This window comes from Centroberyx affinis, unplaced genomic scaffold, assembly GCF_046629955.1.
Source record: "Centroberyx affinis isolate AG114_WGS23_722 - 3 ecotype Tasmania unplaced genomic scaffold, CSIRO-AGI_Caff_v1 ptg000918l_1, whole genome shotgun sequence".
Classification (NCBI taxonomy): domain Eukaryota; kingdom Metazoa; phylum Chordata; class Actinopteri; order Beryciformes; family Berycidae; genus Centroberyx; species Centroberyx affinis.
Genome location: NW_027279500.1, coordinates 47760 through 65044, shown reverse-complemented (window position 1 = coordinate 65044; position 17285 = coordinate 47760). Strand labels below are relative to the sequence as shown.

The 17285-nt window shown below is 42.8% G+C and overlaps 1 protein-coding gene across 1 annotated transcript; it reads left to right on the top strand.

The window, feature by feature from the left end:
- Positions 1–404: 404 nt before the first annotated feature.
- Positions 405–17059, top strand: coro6 (coronin 6). Its single transcript, XM_071521747.1, has 11 exons — positions 405–515; positions 3635–3834; positions 7812–7934; positions 11657–11786; positions 11989–12167; positions 12253–12372; positions 12509–12613; positions 12829–12974; positions 15948–16005; positions 16270–16497; positions 16911–17059. Exons 2-11 carry the CDS (start codon positions 3637–3639, stop codon positions 17031–17033), a joined length of 1410 nt encoding a protein of 469 aa, XP_071377848.1. The 5' UTR covers positions 405–515; positions 3635–3636; the 3' UTR covers positions 17034–17059.
- Positions 17060–17285: the final 226 nt, after the last annotated feature.

Here is a 17285-nt window from a genome sequence, read left to right as displayed (position 1 = left end):
TGAACGCAGCATGAGTGGGGACATTTATAATTAAATTAACTGTTATGAGAACTTTCCGTGCCCAGTCGCACGCTCCGCTATTCCTCTTCATATAGGCGTCTATAGCAAACGGCACAGTCACCCGTGACCACTGACCCCGGGGGCGCGCGGGCCCTGTCACTGGCGCGCGACAGATTGCCCTGCACTGACAGAGTCCGTTCCAAAATAGACGACCCCCCCCCCCCCCCTCCCCACCTTCTTCCCTCCGCACCCCTCGCGCGCACACACCCTCCCCTCTCTCTCTCTCCCTCCCTCCTCTCTCTCCCGGTACTCTCCCCTCTCTCTTTCTCTCATTCTCCGTCACGTAGTTTTCCAGTCCGCCTGTTCAGCAAGTCCGCACCGACTCCAGACAACCGGATCGCGGGGAGTCGGTTAACGCAGGAATAAACGGGGAACATTGACAAGGGACCGTGAGACTGTCCAGGGAAGGGGGCAGGCAGGAGAATCCCGAGGCGCGATAAACCCCAAAACCTGAGGTGAGTTGTGTGTGTGTGTGTGTGTGTGTGTGTGTGTGTGTGTGTTTTATCAGTGTGATCAGTGTGTGTGATGCAGTGGGTGATACTGTAAGGTGCGTCAGCTTCTTTACTGCACTGCTGGAAAAGTGGAAATCATCAAGACAAGAAAAGCCCTTACATTGTGACTGTGCACTTTCCCAGTGGGCAGCTCAGATCGCGAGTCGTGCGTGGCAGCTGTGGGCTACTTTAAGGAGCACGTTGTAACCCCCCCCCCCCCCCTCCTCTTCCTCCTCCAGCACTCTTCCCACTGACAATCTTATGTTCCTTTGTGTGTGTGTGTGTGTGTGTGTGTGTGTTGCGTGTTTATATAGACTGTACACGGGGGCGATGTTAATTTATGATCCTTTCATTAACAATAAAGAGGCAGGGATTGTGTTGGTTTCATTATAGGACTATTTAGGACCGCAGGGGGGTGGGAGGAGGGGCCGGCCGGGGTGGGACAGGCAGTTTGGCATGTCTATATTAGGAAAGTGGCAGTGTCATTCTTTCGCTCTGTGTCGACTCTCCAGAGCCGCGCCATGCGCAACAGAGGGGTATCTCATACACTTGAAGTAGGATTAAACAGCAGCGGACAATTAAAGCCTTACCTAGAAGCAGACTACACAATACACATTTCCATATTAAAGTCAGGTGTTTAGGTATATAGAATGAATAAATAATCTCACTGATTCTGTTCAAAATGCTTTACAAACTTGTTGATAAAGTTAAATTTCACATATGGAGGCTATGGCAGCAGGATAGCTAGGACATTTTGGTACAATTCATCAAATGACTGCCAGGTGGGAAAACGCATAACAAAACAAAACTTAACACTAGTTATTGGACATGAAATGTGTCTACTAACAGAAGGCCTGCTTGAAGTGGTCACTGGAATGCAGTCCGTTGATAACAGGCAACTTCCACGAAAGACGTGGGTGCATCTGTCCTCGCAGCAGCCTGACTGAGTCATGTAGTCTGCAGTGATTTTTTGGGGGGCAAACTCATGACAGACATCGTCCTCCCTAAATGAATACACAGCTTTGTTGGCAGCAGGGTTTGGGGTCAGCTCACACTAAATTAAAGTTAGAACATCACAATTTCCAGTTACTTAGATACGAACTGAGCCTTGACCCCGATTGGCAGGCAGGTTATAATCTCCTCATGCTCCTCATGGTTTCTTTTCATTTTTGAGAGCCAGACAGTTTGAGTTTTATCATCCACTCTGCCAGAGGAAGAATCTTGCTGCATTTATTGGGTGTCTTCAGGGACTGATGCAGGCCTACTTCTTCTGGATTTGGGTTTTTAGTATTAGCCTTATATAAGCCAGTGCAGTCATGGAGTGGAAAAGTGTTTCAAATGTACATGCTAGATTTACCAGATATGTTTTAAACTGCACACTCCCCTCACTATGCATTGGCTTGTAGCCTATCAGATGGGTGTGATATTGATTAACAGAATGCTATTGAATATAGCTGCTGTATATCATAGTTTTCAGATTGGCAACGTATCTGTTGTATGTTAAGTTTTTTGGTGCCTTTTTTTCTGTTCTCTCTGTCTTACTGTCTGTCTTTGTTGTTTGGCTATCACATAGTGTTTGGTGGGACAATCAACTATAAATATCTATGTTGATGACTGTTAGAGAATGTCTCCTGTGTTTTGGGGGTTTACAGCCCCTCTGGACTGCTGCCCGGGACAGAAACAGGGCAGCAAGATGTCAGAATCAACAACCAATGTGGAAACGCAATACAGAGCTAATTACAAACTCCATACAACAATCACAGTTAGTCAGAGAGAAGTTAGAGGTCTATTGCAAATGTATAGAATGATATATATAGGAACAAAGTCACAACAGGCCAATATCAGATCACTGCTGTCCAATATGTTTAACAGCGTTGCAGCAGTTTGAAGTGAAAGTGCTAATTATGAGTCAAACAAAGATGAAATGGACAAAGAAAACCAAAGAAGAAGAAATTCACTCCATGCTGGCATAGGATCGAATCTCTCCCATACCTTTTCTGCCTCCCTGCTTTCAAACTGTCTGAATAAAATAAATATTAAAGGTGAGAGGAATGCCCACTCTGCTTTCAAAAAAACAGCTTAAAAGCACAACTGACTCATTTTCAACCTTGTAGAACAATAACGGCAAAAGATTAGCATAGCAGCATAAAGTTCACAACATCAAAGCAAACATCCAAGTTAAGACAGATACCAAAAAGAAGTAGCAAGGACACAAAGTAACAACTAGCCTCCATAGCAAGACAATACTAAAGCAACATGTAACTGCAGCTACTTACCAATCACTGTTAAACAGGTATAACTATATAAACTACAAGACAGTATAGAAAACCATGTGTTATCATACAAAGCAGGAAAACCACAGATAGGAGGAGGGTGCAGTATGTGTGACAGGAGGCTGTGTGTGATATGGTAATAAACAGTTTGTGCAAAGTCTGCAGTGTCAGGCTGTACTTTATTGTTTTTCACTTTATTGTTTTTTTTAGTTTCTTCCTCCATGCAGTCAGTGGGAGAAGATCACATCCAGTTTTTGTGCTGAAAGTTTTGTTCCAAACAAGACATCCTCCATTTGAAAAAAAAATGTGACACCTTCTGTCACCAAATGAACATAAAATCAAATCAAATGATGGTACTAATGGTCCAACATGGATAAATATAATTTTGGAATAGAACTGTTTTGTTTGATTCTGTATTGATACTGTAGCAACTGGGTGACGTTGGAATTTTTGATGAATGTTTATGAATGATGGAAATTAATGTTTTTATCTCTAACAGTCTTTTCTCTGTTCTTTTTCCTGCACCATCCTTTCTTTCTCTTCTCCCCACTCCGCTTTTCTCCTCCATGCTCTCTTCCCCAATCCTTCTCTTCATCGCCTCTCATCCCATTTCTCTCTTTGACTTTTCTTTATTTCCCCCCCTCTCCTGGCTTCTTTTTGTACTACCTTCTCCTCATCCCTTCCTTCATCTTTCCCCCCCTCTCTCTCTTTCTTCTTCCTCCATTTCACTATTTCTTCCCCTCCCATTCTTTTCCATCTGCTGTCTCTGCCCTCTTCTCTTCCACTTACCTCTCTCTCTAACCGCTGCAGCCATGAGTCGCAGCATCGTGCGGCAGAGTAAGTTCCGCCACGTCTTCGGCCAGGCGGTGAAGACCGAGCAGGGCTACGATGACATCCGTGTTTCCAAGGTGACGTGGGACAGCTCCTTCTGCGCCGTCAACCCCAAGTTCCTGGCGGTGATCGTTGAATCCAGCGGAGGAGGGGCGTTCCTGGTGCTGCCCCTCTCTAAGGTCAGTACGTTTCTGAACTGCGAGGGATGACAGCACAGGAGTTCAGCGTTCATGCCAGTAGAACCGCTTAAATGATCCCCGAAACTGAGCAAACAAGGTGATGAAATCTGCATAAAACACATTGCACAATCAAGCACGTAATGCTAAATTTATAGTTAACATGTTCATTGATCTTTATCTTTGCCTATACCTTTATTTCACCTTCACCTTTACCTTTATTGATCTTCAATCTTTAGTCTTTACTCCATGTGTTCAACAGACATGGAGGTCGGTGCTCCAGTGACTGACACTTAATAAAACGAAAGGTGTTGCAGATTAAAGGGGAATACCACACAGTTCAAGAAGTCAGTAATGTTCTTCCAGTGTTCTTCAGCATTCGTGAACACAAACAACTCTCTCCCAAAGCCAGAAACCAGAGAACTGAGTGTGAAACCAGTGATGCTGTCAAGATGTCAAGTCTGGAGCTGCTCTATTGAGAATGCATGTGGACAAGATGGTAAATGTAACTGCGAGGGCACAGGGGGGAATTTTCTAGGGATGAGCGTACATTTTTGGTTCATAGCTGGTAACACTGCTATAGATAAAGCTCATTCAGGTCTGACAATTGAAAAAGAAAATAGCTTCACAAATTCAGTATGCCAGTCATTCTTTGAGGAGCAGCTCCAGACTTGTAGATGTCCTCACAAGTTTGTTTAGTTCTTCAGTTTCTGGCTTTTGGGAAAAAGTTGTTTATGTTTGCAGATATTGATTGGGCTGCCCTAGACTCCTAATTAATTCTTAAATTGAGTGTGTTTTACTTCCACTCTGTTTGCGGGGATGTTTGTGTGAGGGTTTCCTGTAGTCAGGCTTAGGACTCAGCAGTCCCTGTCCCAGATAGTCACCTCCTCCTCCCCCCCCCCCCCCCCCCCCACACACACACACACCACCAAACCAGCATCATGTTTCTGTCATACAAGGGAAGAAGAGAGAAAAAGGAGAAGAGAAGTACAGGTACAAGTACAGTACAGGGAAATACATTGAGTGGGAAAGAGGAAGAGAAGAAAGAGAAGTAAAGATGATTCGCTCTGTTTTTGTTCTGTAGTGACAGTCTGTAAACATTTTGAGCTCAGGCTTTCTGAGCTGAAACGGGCGTTCAGCAGATTCATCGAGCTCAGGCAAAGCGATGCCATGTTGGATGTTGAAACCAGGGCGGTGAATGCAGATTCAGATGTTTATAGTTCTGTGTGAAGAGTTTCATTGCAAAATCACATATCCACCATTGGAAATATTCACCTGCTCTGACAAAATGATTGCTGGTCAGAAAATAAAATTCACTCTGATGAAGTTATTAGGTATCTTCAGCCCTTTACTTATTAAAAAAGAACATTTTAGTGATCGTCTGTGTTTTTCATATATTGTGTTGAGATAACACTTTCAAAACAAATTCAGAGATGTATAATTAGCATTTTGTAATGAAATCCTTCATGTAGATGTATCTGTGTAGTAGAGTCAAATAGTTTCAAAAATGACAACCTTATCTCTTCATATTGTTGATGTGCAGTGGCCAAAGGTGGCTTAAGTTTTCTTGACAAATACTGCTGTTGTTTGGAGGATCCCCTCTGTAACTGAATGTACTGTAATGTTTGGTTAGGGTTAGAGTTAGCTGTAGCTATACATTACAGTATACAGTAAGCTATACCAGGGTTGAAGGTGCATGACATAATCACCAGGCTGTGGTGCGGAGGGACAGGTGACCCTGTGTTAAGGTCAGAAAAGATCTGGGACCCCTGACATTTGTAATACACGAAAGCCTGTGTGTCTTAATGTTAATGTTGGGCCTATATGGTTAATACAATGCTTTGTTTCTTATTAGGATAGAAAACAAGCGTCTCTTCAAGCTGGGTAGTAACAACTCATGGGGAAAGTAGTGTGGTTTTTACAGTAGTTTCCAAAAGTGCAGTCGAAATGCTGTTGGGCACAGTTATTCATTTCAAAATTACACATACTGTATATTAGTATAACAGTTTTTCTCATACCGGGTCCTATCCTCAAGGTTGGTGCAGCTGGGGAAGGACACCATACTGCTGAAACAGAAATACAGCGACAGCAAAGCAGCAGGTCGAAACAGATCAGACCTTCAAGGCTGGGATGCTTCAATGGGGTGTTAAAGTCCGTCCGGCCTTGTGATGATAACAACACTGCCTTAAAATAAACGATGGACATCAGAATGACAAACTTAAACTGGCTTGAATATTTTGATGCACTGGGAGATAATATTTCCATCCATTGCCATATCGAGGCACGCTACAAGTCCCGTGGTCTTGTCAAAGTAAAGTAGGTGGTGTTGTGGATTATAAAAAGTCATTTTAAGGGTTAAATAGCCAAATAGCTGTTCACCACTCCTCGAGCAGTGAGTTTGGTTTGATAAGCGTAAACAGAGGCAAGAGTATTGATCAAGGACTGTTCAAAGGGGACACAGTCAATATTTGAATCAATTTGAGCAGTTAAATTGACAGTTATTACATGTTCAAATATGTACTCATATTGTCTCCAGGTAGCACATCACAGCTCAAGGTGGCTGTGATCGGCACTCCTCCCCAAACAACTGTTTAAGTCCCTCCAATCAGTCAAGTTTGCAGCAGTTTAGTTGACCTGCCCTCTGAAATGTCTCCACTCAGCAGGTTTACTGCATTTGAGCCGGGGTGCTAGCGCTGTCTGCCAATCAAAGTCCAGTATTATGACTGTTTTGTGTATGAAAACTGAGAAGCTCTGTAATTTAATTCAAGAAATACTCTGTCAACCTTTCTATTTTGAAAAACAATCTTGAGGGAAACAAATAATGTGGGGGCTTTAAATGACCCAATTAAATTAAATACTAATTACATTTTGACTAAAAAGCAGAGTTAATCTAATTCTTGATTAATTGAAAGTGACAATGCTGTTCAACTGTTAACCCAATCCACACGCTTCACAGTTATGAATTATGGTATCATTATGATTGGATTGTAGAGGGCGGAAATAATCATACTTCACTTTTTGAGAGTAACTGTTTTCACAAGAGCTCAGACATTTGAAGGGTCATCACAGGGGCAATTCATCAATATGATAGCACTGGTAACTAGTGAAAGAGATCTTGGGTAAACACATAGTAAAACACAGGTTAGCAGGAGAAACGGACACAGACAGTGGGCGATAGACATCGTTATATACTGGAGTCCTGGTGGACAGACAGGCTATTAATACACACCACCCTGCTCTCCATCTCCCCCCTCTGGGTCCCCAACAGGCCAGAAGAAAAACTCCCCTTTCATCGCCTCGTCGCTCAGCTATAAATACCCCCCCTCCTGGGTGTGTGTGCGGAGGGACTGATATATTAGAAGCTGGATACACGTGTTCACACTAGGGGAACAGGAAAAGATGGAATAACCCGGAAGTGGCGTCACAAGGGATTTTTAATCTTTGGTCTGCGTCATCTGTCATTTTTAAAACACGTGTTTCATCTTTTTTCCTGGGTTTCCACCATGATCCAGTGGGTTTCTGCCCAATTTGTTCACTTAAAGTTTTTGACTGGACGTAAAAGGTTTTCTCTGGCACATTTGGTCCTGCTCACATCAAAAACCCACCCAGGTGAAAAATTTGGACTGTTGTTTGCATAGTAAATTCCCATGAAATAAAGCGACTACCACTTCCTACTAGCACTTCCAAGGCCATTAGATGGAGAAATGTACTATGCTTTTAATGTGAGGAGACTATTCCTTTTCCCCCACTTAATTTACTACATACAGTACCTTCTTGAATCCTGCCAGAACATTCACGTTTGTGTCTATACTACTACTCTCTAAATACTACTACTAATAATGATTATTACTATGATAAACACATCTATTGACACAGTTCACTCTACCTGCTGCTAGTTTTCACTCTGTCATGAGACTGGGAGTGACGGCCAGATAGCGTACCCGACCCTAACAGTCTGTCCCCCTGCTGTGTGTTGACAGTCGGGTCGTGTGGATAAGAACTACCCGCTGGTGAACGGCCACTCCGGACCCATCCTCGATATCGACTGGTGTCCTCACAACGACAACATCCTGGCCAGCTGCTCGGAGGACTGCACCGCTATGGTAATGACAGTGACATTCTCTGTGTGTGTGTGTGTGTGTGTGTGTGTGGGAGAGAGAGGGGGGGAGAGAAGGTGCGAGTGTGTGTGGAGGAGTTTGTTGTGTGGTGACTCAGTCTTTTCAGAAGTCTTTTCAACCTGTGTTCCTTCCTCATGTCTGCCTTCCTGCCTGCCAACTGAACAGTTAGTGACGTGAATCAGTGAAGGCATCATCAGTCTGTCTACCTACCTGTCTGTCTGCCTGTCTACCTGTCTGTCTGCCTGTCTGTGTTTCTGTCCACCCACCTGTTGCAGCTCATCTCTATCTCTTAGTCAGCCTGTTCATGCTCATCATATTCTATCCTTGACAGTGTAGCCAGGATCTGTTGTCTGGCTGCTGTTTGCGGCCGACCTCATCACAGCAATTTAGCTGCTAATCCTGCTCTTCTGATCAGTCCCAGTGCAGCCCCTCACACTGATGACAAGGGACTGAGCTGTGTGTGTGTGTTGTGTATGTATGTGTGTGTGTACACATAGGTAAAAAGTCAGTTTAAGGACAATACCAGTGCTTTTGTGCCAAGTGTGTGCCAGTTGTCTAGGTTTCCTCCCTCCTTTACACTATTCCTGATGATTTCTGCACACAGTCAGCATAGTTGGAGATATCAGGGCTAATTTTCCTCCCTTCAGAAGAAGCCATTTTTCTGCCATTATTTTTTTTTACTGTATGAAAAACAGCTTCCACAGACTTGAAAATCACCTGAGGTAGAAAATCTATCACACTAAACATGAAGCATTCATTTGGTTTTCTCAAAGTTTCTCTGTTTTAATGTTATTTCATTGTGCCCGAGTTGAGTGTTTTCATAACAGTGCTGCATTCAGAGGCCTCTCACTGGACCAGAGACTATTTCAGGCTTTTAGATTGGATGAGCGAGGCTGGAGGGCGTGGCTGTCACAATGAAAACATTGCATACTGTCAATCACCTGACACCCACAGGAAGAAATGTTAGTCTCTGCCAGGAAATAATCCCTCAGAAATATGTTGCCTTCCAAAGTTTATTGTCACATTCATGTCTTCTTATTTGGGGCATCTTTATTAGCTGGGACAGCAGTTTTGTTTTTTTTGTTTTTTTGGGGGGGTTTTTCAAACTAGATTGACACCATGAAATTTGTATTTTAAAAATGACAAAAAACAAATAAATGTTCTAGTAAAAATCTAGTTACATACATATATTGCAGAATAATTGGGAGAAAACTAGATGTCTATTCTCTGACCAACTCAAGATTGCACTTTGGCCCACTTATAGCTCAACCTTTAATCATGCTTGCAGGAATATCTCTCATACTTTCTGGAGTGAAGTCAGACAGCCTCAGAAGAAGCTACAGTTGTTGCCAACAAGACTGTGATATACTGTGGGTGCCTGCAGCCCTGCATCACATGGTGTAGCTTCGCTTTCCAGCTGGGGTCGCTGTTGTGTGGACTGGTTTTAGGGGAGTGAGTGTAGGAGTAGGATTAAGATGGTTAAACTCCTCGTATGTGTCCATGTATTCATGGCTGTTGGAGAATATGTGAGTCATTCTAGGAAAAGTTTATAACGGTATATTATTAATATATAAATAAATTCTATGTTATTATCCATGATATGAGATGAAGAACAAGTTAATTGATCCTAAAATTACATTATTGCATCTCAGAATTTAAATGATAGTGGATATCAAAGCAAAAATCTATCCTAAGAAATTGCTAGGTTATGCCCCTTAGAGGGATCGGTTTAGTCAAGATTCAAGTAGATGAACAAAACTCTCCTAAAGCTGGAGACCAGAGCCAGGATTACTGTCCGTGATGTAACTGAGTAACTTTCTGGAGCTGCTCCACTGACACCAATAGGAGACCTGCTTCATGAAATCTGTGACACCAGGGGTATTTTCTTTTTTTTTTGGTGATCTAGATACATTTTCTTGTTCATAACCAGTAGCACTACTAGGAAATGAAGCTTCAGGTTGTCTTGTTGTTATATAAAACTTATATAAACTATAAAACTTGAATAAAACTTTATGTTGCAGCTACTCAGGAGATCTCCCACTTTTTCAGTGCAAGATCTAAATGAGAAATACATTTGGTTGCCTTGGTACAAAAACATGACAGGATTAAGCTTACTTGGCTTGCTTTGTGTGTGTGTGTGTGAGAGAGAGAGAGAGAGAGAGAGAGAGAGAGAGAGAGAGAGAACCAATGTATGTCAAGCTGTTACATCACAATTCTAACAATGTTTCGCATAACAGTATGTCAGGATGTCTGTACACTGAACATGTATTTGCGTATCAATGCAGTTGTCAGTGAGGAAAGAAGTGCCCACACTTGTTCATAACAACATTGTAGGAATCTCTGGGTGATTGAATGATTGAATTGCTGCTTCTCCTATGGCAACAGCTGCTGTGATGCTGTTTGAGTGCTATGTGTTTGAACAGTAATTCCTTTGTGTGTGTGTGCTTTGTTTATGTGTATTAAGTTGGGGGCTGGTCCAGCATACAGACAGACAGATGCAGCTGTCCAGTCTTGGCACTGCGGCCGCTGTAGCAGGCCATAACTGTGATGTCATTGTCTTTACTTCACAGAGAAGGATTATTGTGTCATCTGAAGTGGCTATCATTAGAGTGTGTTTATGTGCGGAGCAAGGAGGAGAGAGCAGTGTGTGTGTGTGTGTGTGTGTATTTGCACATGTATTCTTGAGCAAGTTTGCATATAAGAAGATCCACTTACCATCTACCATGTACTGTGATTGAAAATGCCACATTTCAACAAAATACTATAGTGGTTATTAATAAAACTCATCGGCAGAGTTAGCGTGACATTATGGACTGAGACCAGCACAGTGGAGTGTTTTCTTATTCAAAAATGTGAATTGCTGGGTCAGGAAAGCACACTTTGGTGCAGAATATACCACCTGCTCATGTCAGACGGTATTTTTTTTAAATAAATGTTATATATGAAAATAAGTTAGAATATTGCAAATGTAAAAAAAGAAAACTCCTTGCATTGTGTCATAGCTTGTCATAATTGTCTTTACAAAAACGTGAAAGTGTTTAATACATTTGGCATACACACTGAATTTACAATTATGAATTAACATTCTGATCACAGTTTTGAATATGAGAGCTTTCTCTGACATATCATTGCTGTCGAGTGAAAACCTTATAGCCTCAAAATGTCAACTTTTGAGGAACTAACAAATATAGTCTTGTTTTTAGCTTGACCAACATGCATTTTTGAGTCTATCCAGTAGGGATTTGAAAGAGTTTTATAAGCCCAAGAGTGGTAGAATTTTCTCAACCATAAAGCAACAGATAATCCTTTAATTGACGTTAAAACATGAAAATCACCAAAATTGGAGTTACAAGTTCACGGGACAACATGCAGGTCCATTGAAATTGCATACAGATGTGGATATTGAGGGTGGGTTTTAAATGAACATGTTGATTTTCATTGGGTGTCACCTGGGATATTGTTGAGAATAAAGCAACAGGAATGTGGATCTGTCACAGTAATCAAATTACTGAGCTGTAGATTTGGGCGCCAGAGTGCTGTTACCATCGAGTTTCATGGACAAGGACCGCTGTCTCCTCTATAAGAAATGAAACATGTGGCTTCTCATTACAGGACAGACAGCACTGCTTGGTGCCGCCCCAGTACACATGTACACAGGTACATGTGCAACACTGACTTGTGCCTCCCCACCCCCCCCCTCCCTGCAGGTGTGGCAGATCCCTGACCACGCACTGAGCCGTCCGCTCTCAGAGCCCATCGTGGTTTTGGAGGGACACTCCAAACGTGTTGGGATTGTCAGCTGGCACCCTACCGCACGCAATATACTACTCACTGCGGGTAGGGTACACACACACACACACAGACACACACACATTCACCAGAGCCTAGTGTCATTCAAATATTCTTGTGACCATAGAATGATCATCTAAGGAAAATAAATAGAATAATAAGAGCTACGAAGAGAAGTTTAAGTGATTTTCCCCTTCCTCTACATTCAAATGTTCATCCTCTGGTCTCTGCCCCCCCCAAAACCCTCCAGGCAGTGATAACCTGATAATCGTCTGGAACGTGGGGACAGGGGAACCCCTCATCTCGATGGACGACCACCCAGACCTCATCTACAACGTCAGCTGGAACCGAAACGGCAGCCTGTTCTGCACCACCTGCAAGGACCGGCGCTTGCGTGTCTGCGACCCCCGCAAGAGGGAGGTGGTCGCGGTGAGTGAGTGTGATACATGTTTCCTCACACAGCGCTGAATGTTTTTGATCTGTTACTAATGTCTGTCCCCCTGTTGACCAATAGGAACGTCTGGCTCCACATGAGGGGATCCGGCCAATGAGAGCCATCTTCACCAAAGACGGAAACATCTTCACCACAGGCTTCACCAGGATGAGCCAGAGAGAGCTGGGGCTCTGGGACCCGGTAATGGACATTACATGGCACACACACTGTACACATGCATACTAAAAGGTCCAGGCATATACACACAAATATGCATGTACACAGACACACACACTCAAATTGTATGCTTTCTTCATCCTTTCTATCCTCTCCACAGACAAATTTCGAGGAGCCTATTGCACTGTTGGAACTGGACACAAGTAACGGAGTGTTGTTACCATATTATGATGCAGACGCAAGCATGGTCTACCTCTGTGGAAAGGTACTAAGTTCACCAAAACACCAAATTCACAAATTTAGCGCTTCTAAGTGTATCACAATGTAGAAAATGCACAAAAAACGAGGCATGTGTACCTAGGGTTAGTAATATCACTTTTGTGTTTCTTGTACTTTTGTGTGTGTGTGTATCTGTTCATTCATTGCACATGCATGCATTGGGGTATTGGTGTGTGTGTGTGTGTGTGTGTGTGTGTGTAGGGGGACAGCAGTATCCGTTACTTTGAGATCACAGAGGAGCCGCCGTACGTCCATTACCTCAGCACCTTCAGCAGTAAGGAGCCTCAGAGAGGAATGGGCTTCATGCCCAAGAGAGGTGTGGACGTCAGCAAGTGTGAGATCGCCAGGTAAGATACTCACCGTACAGTAGTAAGGTTATGGCATTATAGCATTGTTCCCAAAGATGACATTGCATATGAAGTTTGTTTATGGGATGCTGGGGCTACAGCTGTTGCTTGCAGTCACACTGAGCACATGGGGAGGTTTGGGGCTTGATGTGGATGTTGTTGCACTAGTGCCTTTGTTGACATGGTGCATTTCTTTGGTGGGTACACCAGGACTTGAGTTGTTCAAAAACAATATTATGTGTTGTTTTATGCTCCATGCTTGACAGTGGATAGCTGTGGTTTCCAGGTCTCCAGGTTTAGTGTTAAAGGGCCTCTTGAAATAGGCCTTGCTGACATGGTGGGTTAGAGGTTAGAGAGACCATCCCATAGGCAGCAGGTCATAAGTTCAATCCTCGCAAACAGACAAGGTGTCCTTTCCACGTGTCACTTGCACTGAAAAAGGGTGTCAGCTAAATGCTTAAAATATGACTGTATGCTCTTCTAGTCATCTTTTTGAACACCAGGTTTCCTGCTGGCTTCATGGATGTCAATATATGAAATTTCAGGCAGAAAGGACTTATAAATATGTCCAACTCATTGTAGTGTCCATATAGCCAGCTTGGCCTCTGTGCTCATTGATAAGGTGATATGGAGGATGTTAGCATGGGGGACTTGATGTCTTTCCATCTAATACAGTGAATGTGTTGGAGATGTGATGCTTGTGGTCTTAGTGAGGGCTGACATGGAAAGACTAGCAGGAAAAGTTAAACTGGTTGTTTTCTTGTGTGCCTGGGCAAGAAAATTTCACTGGATGTTTTAAATTATATGATCTGCCAATTGTCTACTTAGCACTAGACTACATGCATATTGATGGAGGCTTCATTTTGAGCTTGTTGTCAGATAATAACATAGTGCATTTAGTGCCAGTGTTTGGACCTGCGTTTGTATTTATGTTTGATTTGTAATGTTTTGTTATAACCAGCTTGAAGAATGACGAAGAATGAAGAGAGAGAATCTGTCAGCCATTGTTGTTCATCTTGCCCATGCTGTGCTTTTGATCTCATGCCAAATCACAGAATCAACAGCAATGCAGCCTTTCAAATTTGTCAATGTGAGGAATTTTGAGTAAGGTTGAACTGAGGAACTTAAGTACAGCATCTTAATGCTGTCTTTCCAAAGTTGGTGCATATGGATTGTCCTGAGTCCCGGTTTGAGTCCCAACTTTTGGGAGCAGTTTGCTTCAAACAGCAAAGCCTACTGTAGATCCCTCCTCAGAACAAAAAAAAAAAAATCAAAACTGTGATTGTTTATAAATAAACTATCTGGGCCATGTTTTCTAGACCCTTACACTAGTTAAGAAGCTGTGTAAAACCACAAATGTTGAGGGTGGCTGCTGTTCTCTTCCACACAAAGACCGTAAGGGTTATGATGCCTCCGTACAAGGTTCAAGCTAGAGAGTGCCATCCATTGCTCCAAAACCTGCTTCTGCTCCTGCTTTCGTTCTCTGCAGCCTGCTGCCTTGCACTCCTGACTATTACTTTCTTGTCATTTTAGTGAGCTATGAATTTCAGCTTATTCTGTTTTTGCACTCATATGTTGCTCAGGATAAGCGCATCAGCTAAATGCCCAAAATGCAAATGTAACAGAGTCTTATCTTGACTGGTTAAAATGCTTCGTAAAGACTTTAACTTTGGTCGCCTGCACTCAGTAGATCAAAAATAATATTACATTTTGATTGGAGCAAGTACCAAGTAGTGCCCCCATAGCTCCATGCCCAATCTATTGTCAGTTTGTGACAAGGTCTGCAACTTACAGGGGGTGGACAAATAATGTAAACACCCCATGAAAAAAGACTTTACACTAAGAATCAAGAATTACAAAGACAGCTACATACTAGGCAAGCCATTAAGTTGAAAGCCAATTAGCAGTATGAGTCAGCTTTAAAAGAGGCCTGACAGACAGCACTTTTAAATGTCAGCTTCAGAGCAACATGAGGAGTTGGAAAGAGGCCAAGTAGTGGGTGCTGAATTGCAGGGGCTTCAGTCTCAAAAACTATTTGAGTATTTAACAAGTATTTAACATGGCAGTTGAAAAATCATGATGACTTATGCCAAACACTGACAAACAGCATCAGCAAAGAGGAACAAGTCACAAGTGGAAGCTCACAGACAGGGATAGACGGACACGTAACAGGATAGGATCTGAATCAACACCTCAGTGACACATGTTTCAACAAATACTGTATGTGATCAGCTTCACAAAGCTGGTATGTATGACAGGGTGTTGGTGGTGGATCTGTAATGGTCTGAGCAGCCATTTCATCATTAGGTCAGATGATTGCCCTGCATGATCATATAACAGCCAAGGATTATGAGGCCGTGTTACAGGACCAGGTGCACCCTGTGGTGCAAACACTGTTCTCTCATGATGTTCCCATCGTCCAATATGATAATGCCCCTATACACATTGCTAAACAAATTCAAGGATAGTTTCTTGATAAAGTTGAACGCCTTCAATGGCTTCGCCAATCACCAGATCTAAATATCATTGAACCTTTATGGGAACTTCTGAAGTGAATTTTCACCTCCTTCATCCTTCAAAGAACTGGAGGCTTTCCTTCTTGGAGAATGATCCATCCGACCTCATACAGTTCAGGTCTTATATAACAGAAACTCCAAGGAGGACTGAAGCTGTTCTGAGGGCAAAGGGTGGCCCTGCACCTTATTAGGTGCTTGATATTCTTATATTTTTAGGTGTTTCCATAATTTTATCCACTGCATGTATGTCACAGCTGTCCATTTTAAATCTGAAGGATTATCAATCATCCATCCCCTTTGGATGCGGCTGCTATTAGAGGCAGGTAGCTCTGCTCTAGCAAATGGAGTCTATGCACTCATATGCACATTTGTAACTATACAAAAGTACAAATTATGGTTTTGTTCTCTCCTCTCCCTCCTTGTTTCTCTTCTTTGCTCTCCTCTCCTCTCTTCTTAGGTTATACAAGCTCCATGACAAGAAGTGTGAGCCCATCACAATGACAGTGCCCAGAAAAGTAAGTACAAGGTTTTTTTACATTTTCAAATCATTCCTGTCACCATTCCACTAGTAATCTGACCAGTATCTCTTTCATTTTCATCCCTTTCCTCTGATTTTTCTTCTTTCATTTGGTCCACTTTCCACTCCTCGAATGAATGAATGAATTATTAGTCTTACAGGATAGTCTTACAGGATATTTGCCTCATACAATCATTAATCCAGCAAATACAACAGACAAAAGTGTATCTTTCTCATTTCCCCTTGCCCTCCTCTCGCACAGTCGGACCTCTTCCAGGACGACCTGTACCCGGACACGGTGGGACCTGAGCCGGCCATGGAGCCTGAGGAGTGGCTGGAGGGACGCGACGAAGACCCGATACTGGTGTCCATGAGGCAGGGCTACATCCCACCCAAGAGCCGCGAGCTCAAAGTGGCCAAGAAGAACGTGCTGGACTCCAGACCCAGCACCCGCCGCAGCATGTCCACCTGTGACGCCAACAGCCTGCCGGTAAGCTTCTCACATGCATACCACACATATACCTCGCCTATTGTTCTCACTCATCGCTTATTATAAATATTATACTATATTTAGTAGTACTAGCAAATTATAACTTCTATGAATATATAGCTTTGTCTGCATTTAACACATTTTTATTTATCTCTCTTCTATTTGTACCTGTTTACTTTATCCCAAAGCTTTTTTTTTTTCCAAGCTCCTCTCTCTGTTTTGGTTCATTTTTTTCCCAGTTGCTCACTGTCCTTGACCTGTCTTTCCTCTTTTGTCTGTCCTCTTTTTTTTCCTTTTTCCTTCATATTCCCTTTCCTGTCTTTTTCCCTCTCTCTCCCTCTTCTTCTGTTTCTCTTTTCCTTATATCTTGATCTCTTCCTCTCTCCTCTCTCCCCTTTTCCTCTCCTCTCCAGCCTCAATTGGTTGAGAGGTTGCTGGAGGAGATTCACAATCTGAAGGCCACAGTTTTGTCTCAGGAGAAGAGAATCTGTGACTTGGAGAATAAGCTTTCCCAGTACACCAATGGCACTGCCTAACGCATACACACACACAGAGGTCTGAATTACAGTTTATTATTACAGAAACACATTGCCCCTGCATAGACGTGGAACTACTCCCCTATTGCCCTACATACTCTAACAATCCTGCCCCCCCCCAAAATTCATACATATTCACACCTTTAGAGTGATTTGTAAAGTATGAGAGGAGTGTAAGGACGACAGTGTGGGAAATAGGGGACTGCAGTTTTGAGGGACATGTGCAAGTTGGGTTAAAGGACTGAAGAAAGT

Bases quoted from the DNA above. Each gene is read 5' to 3' on its own strand.
- coro6 (XM_071521747.1), top strand. From the start codon at position 3,637: ATGAGTCGCAGCATCGTGCGGCAGAGTAAGTTCCGCCACGTCTTCGGC. The intron at 7,935-11,656 runs GTAATGACAGTG...CCCTCCCTGCAG, and splicing joins CGGAGGACTGCACCGCTATG to GTGTGGCAGATCCCTGACCA. The intron at 12,975-15,947 runs GTAAGATACTCA...CTCTCTTCTTAG, and splicing joins AGCAAGTGTGAGATCGCCAG to GTTATACAAGCTCCATGACA.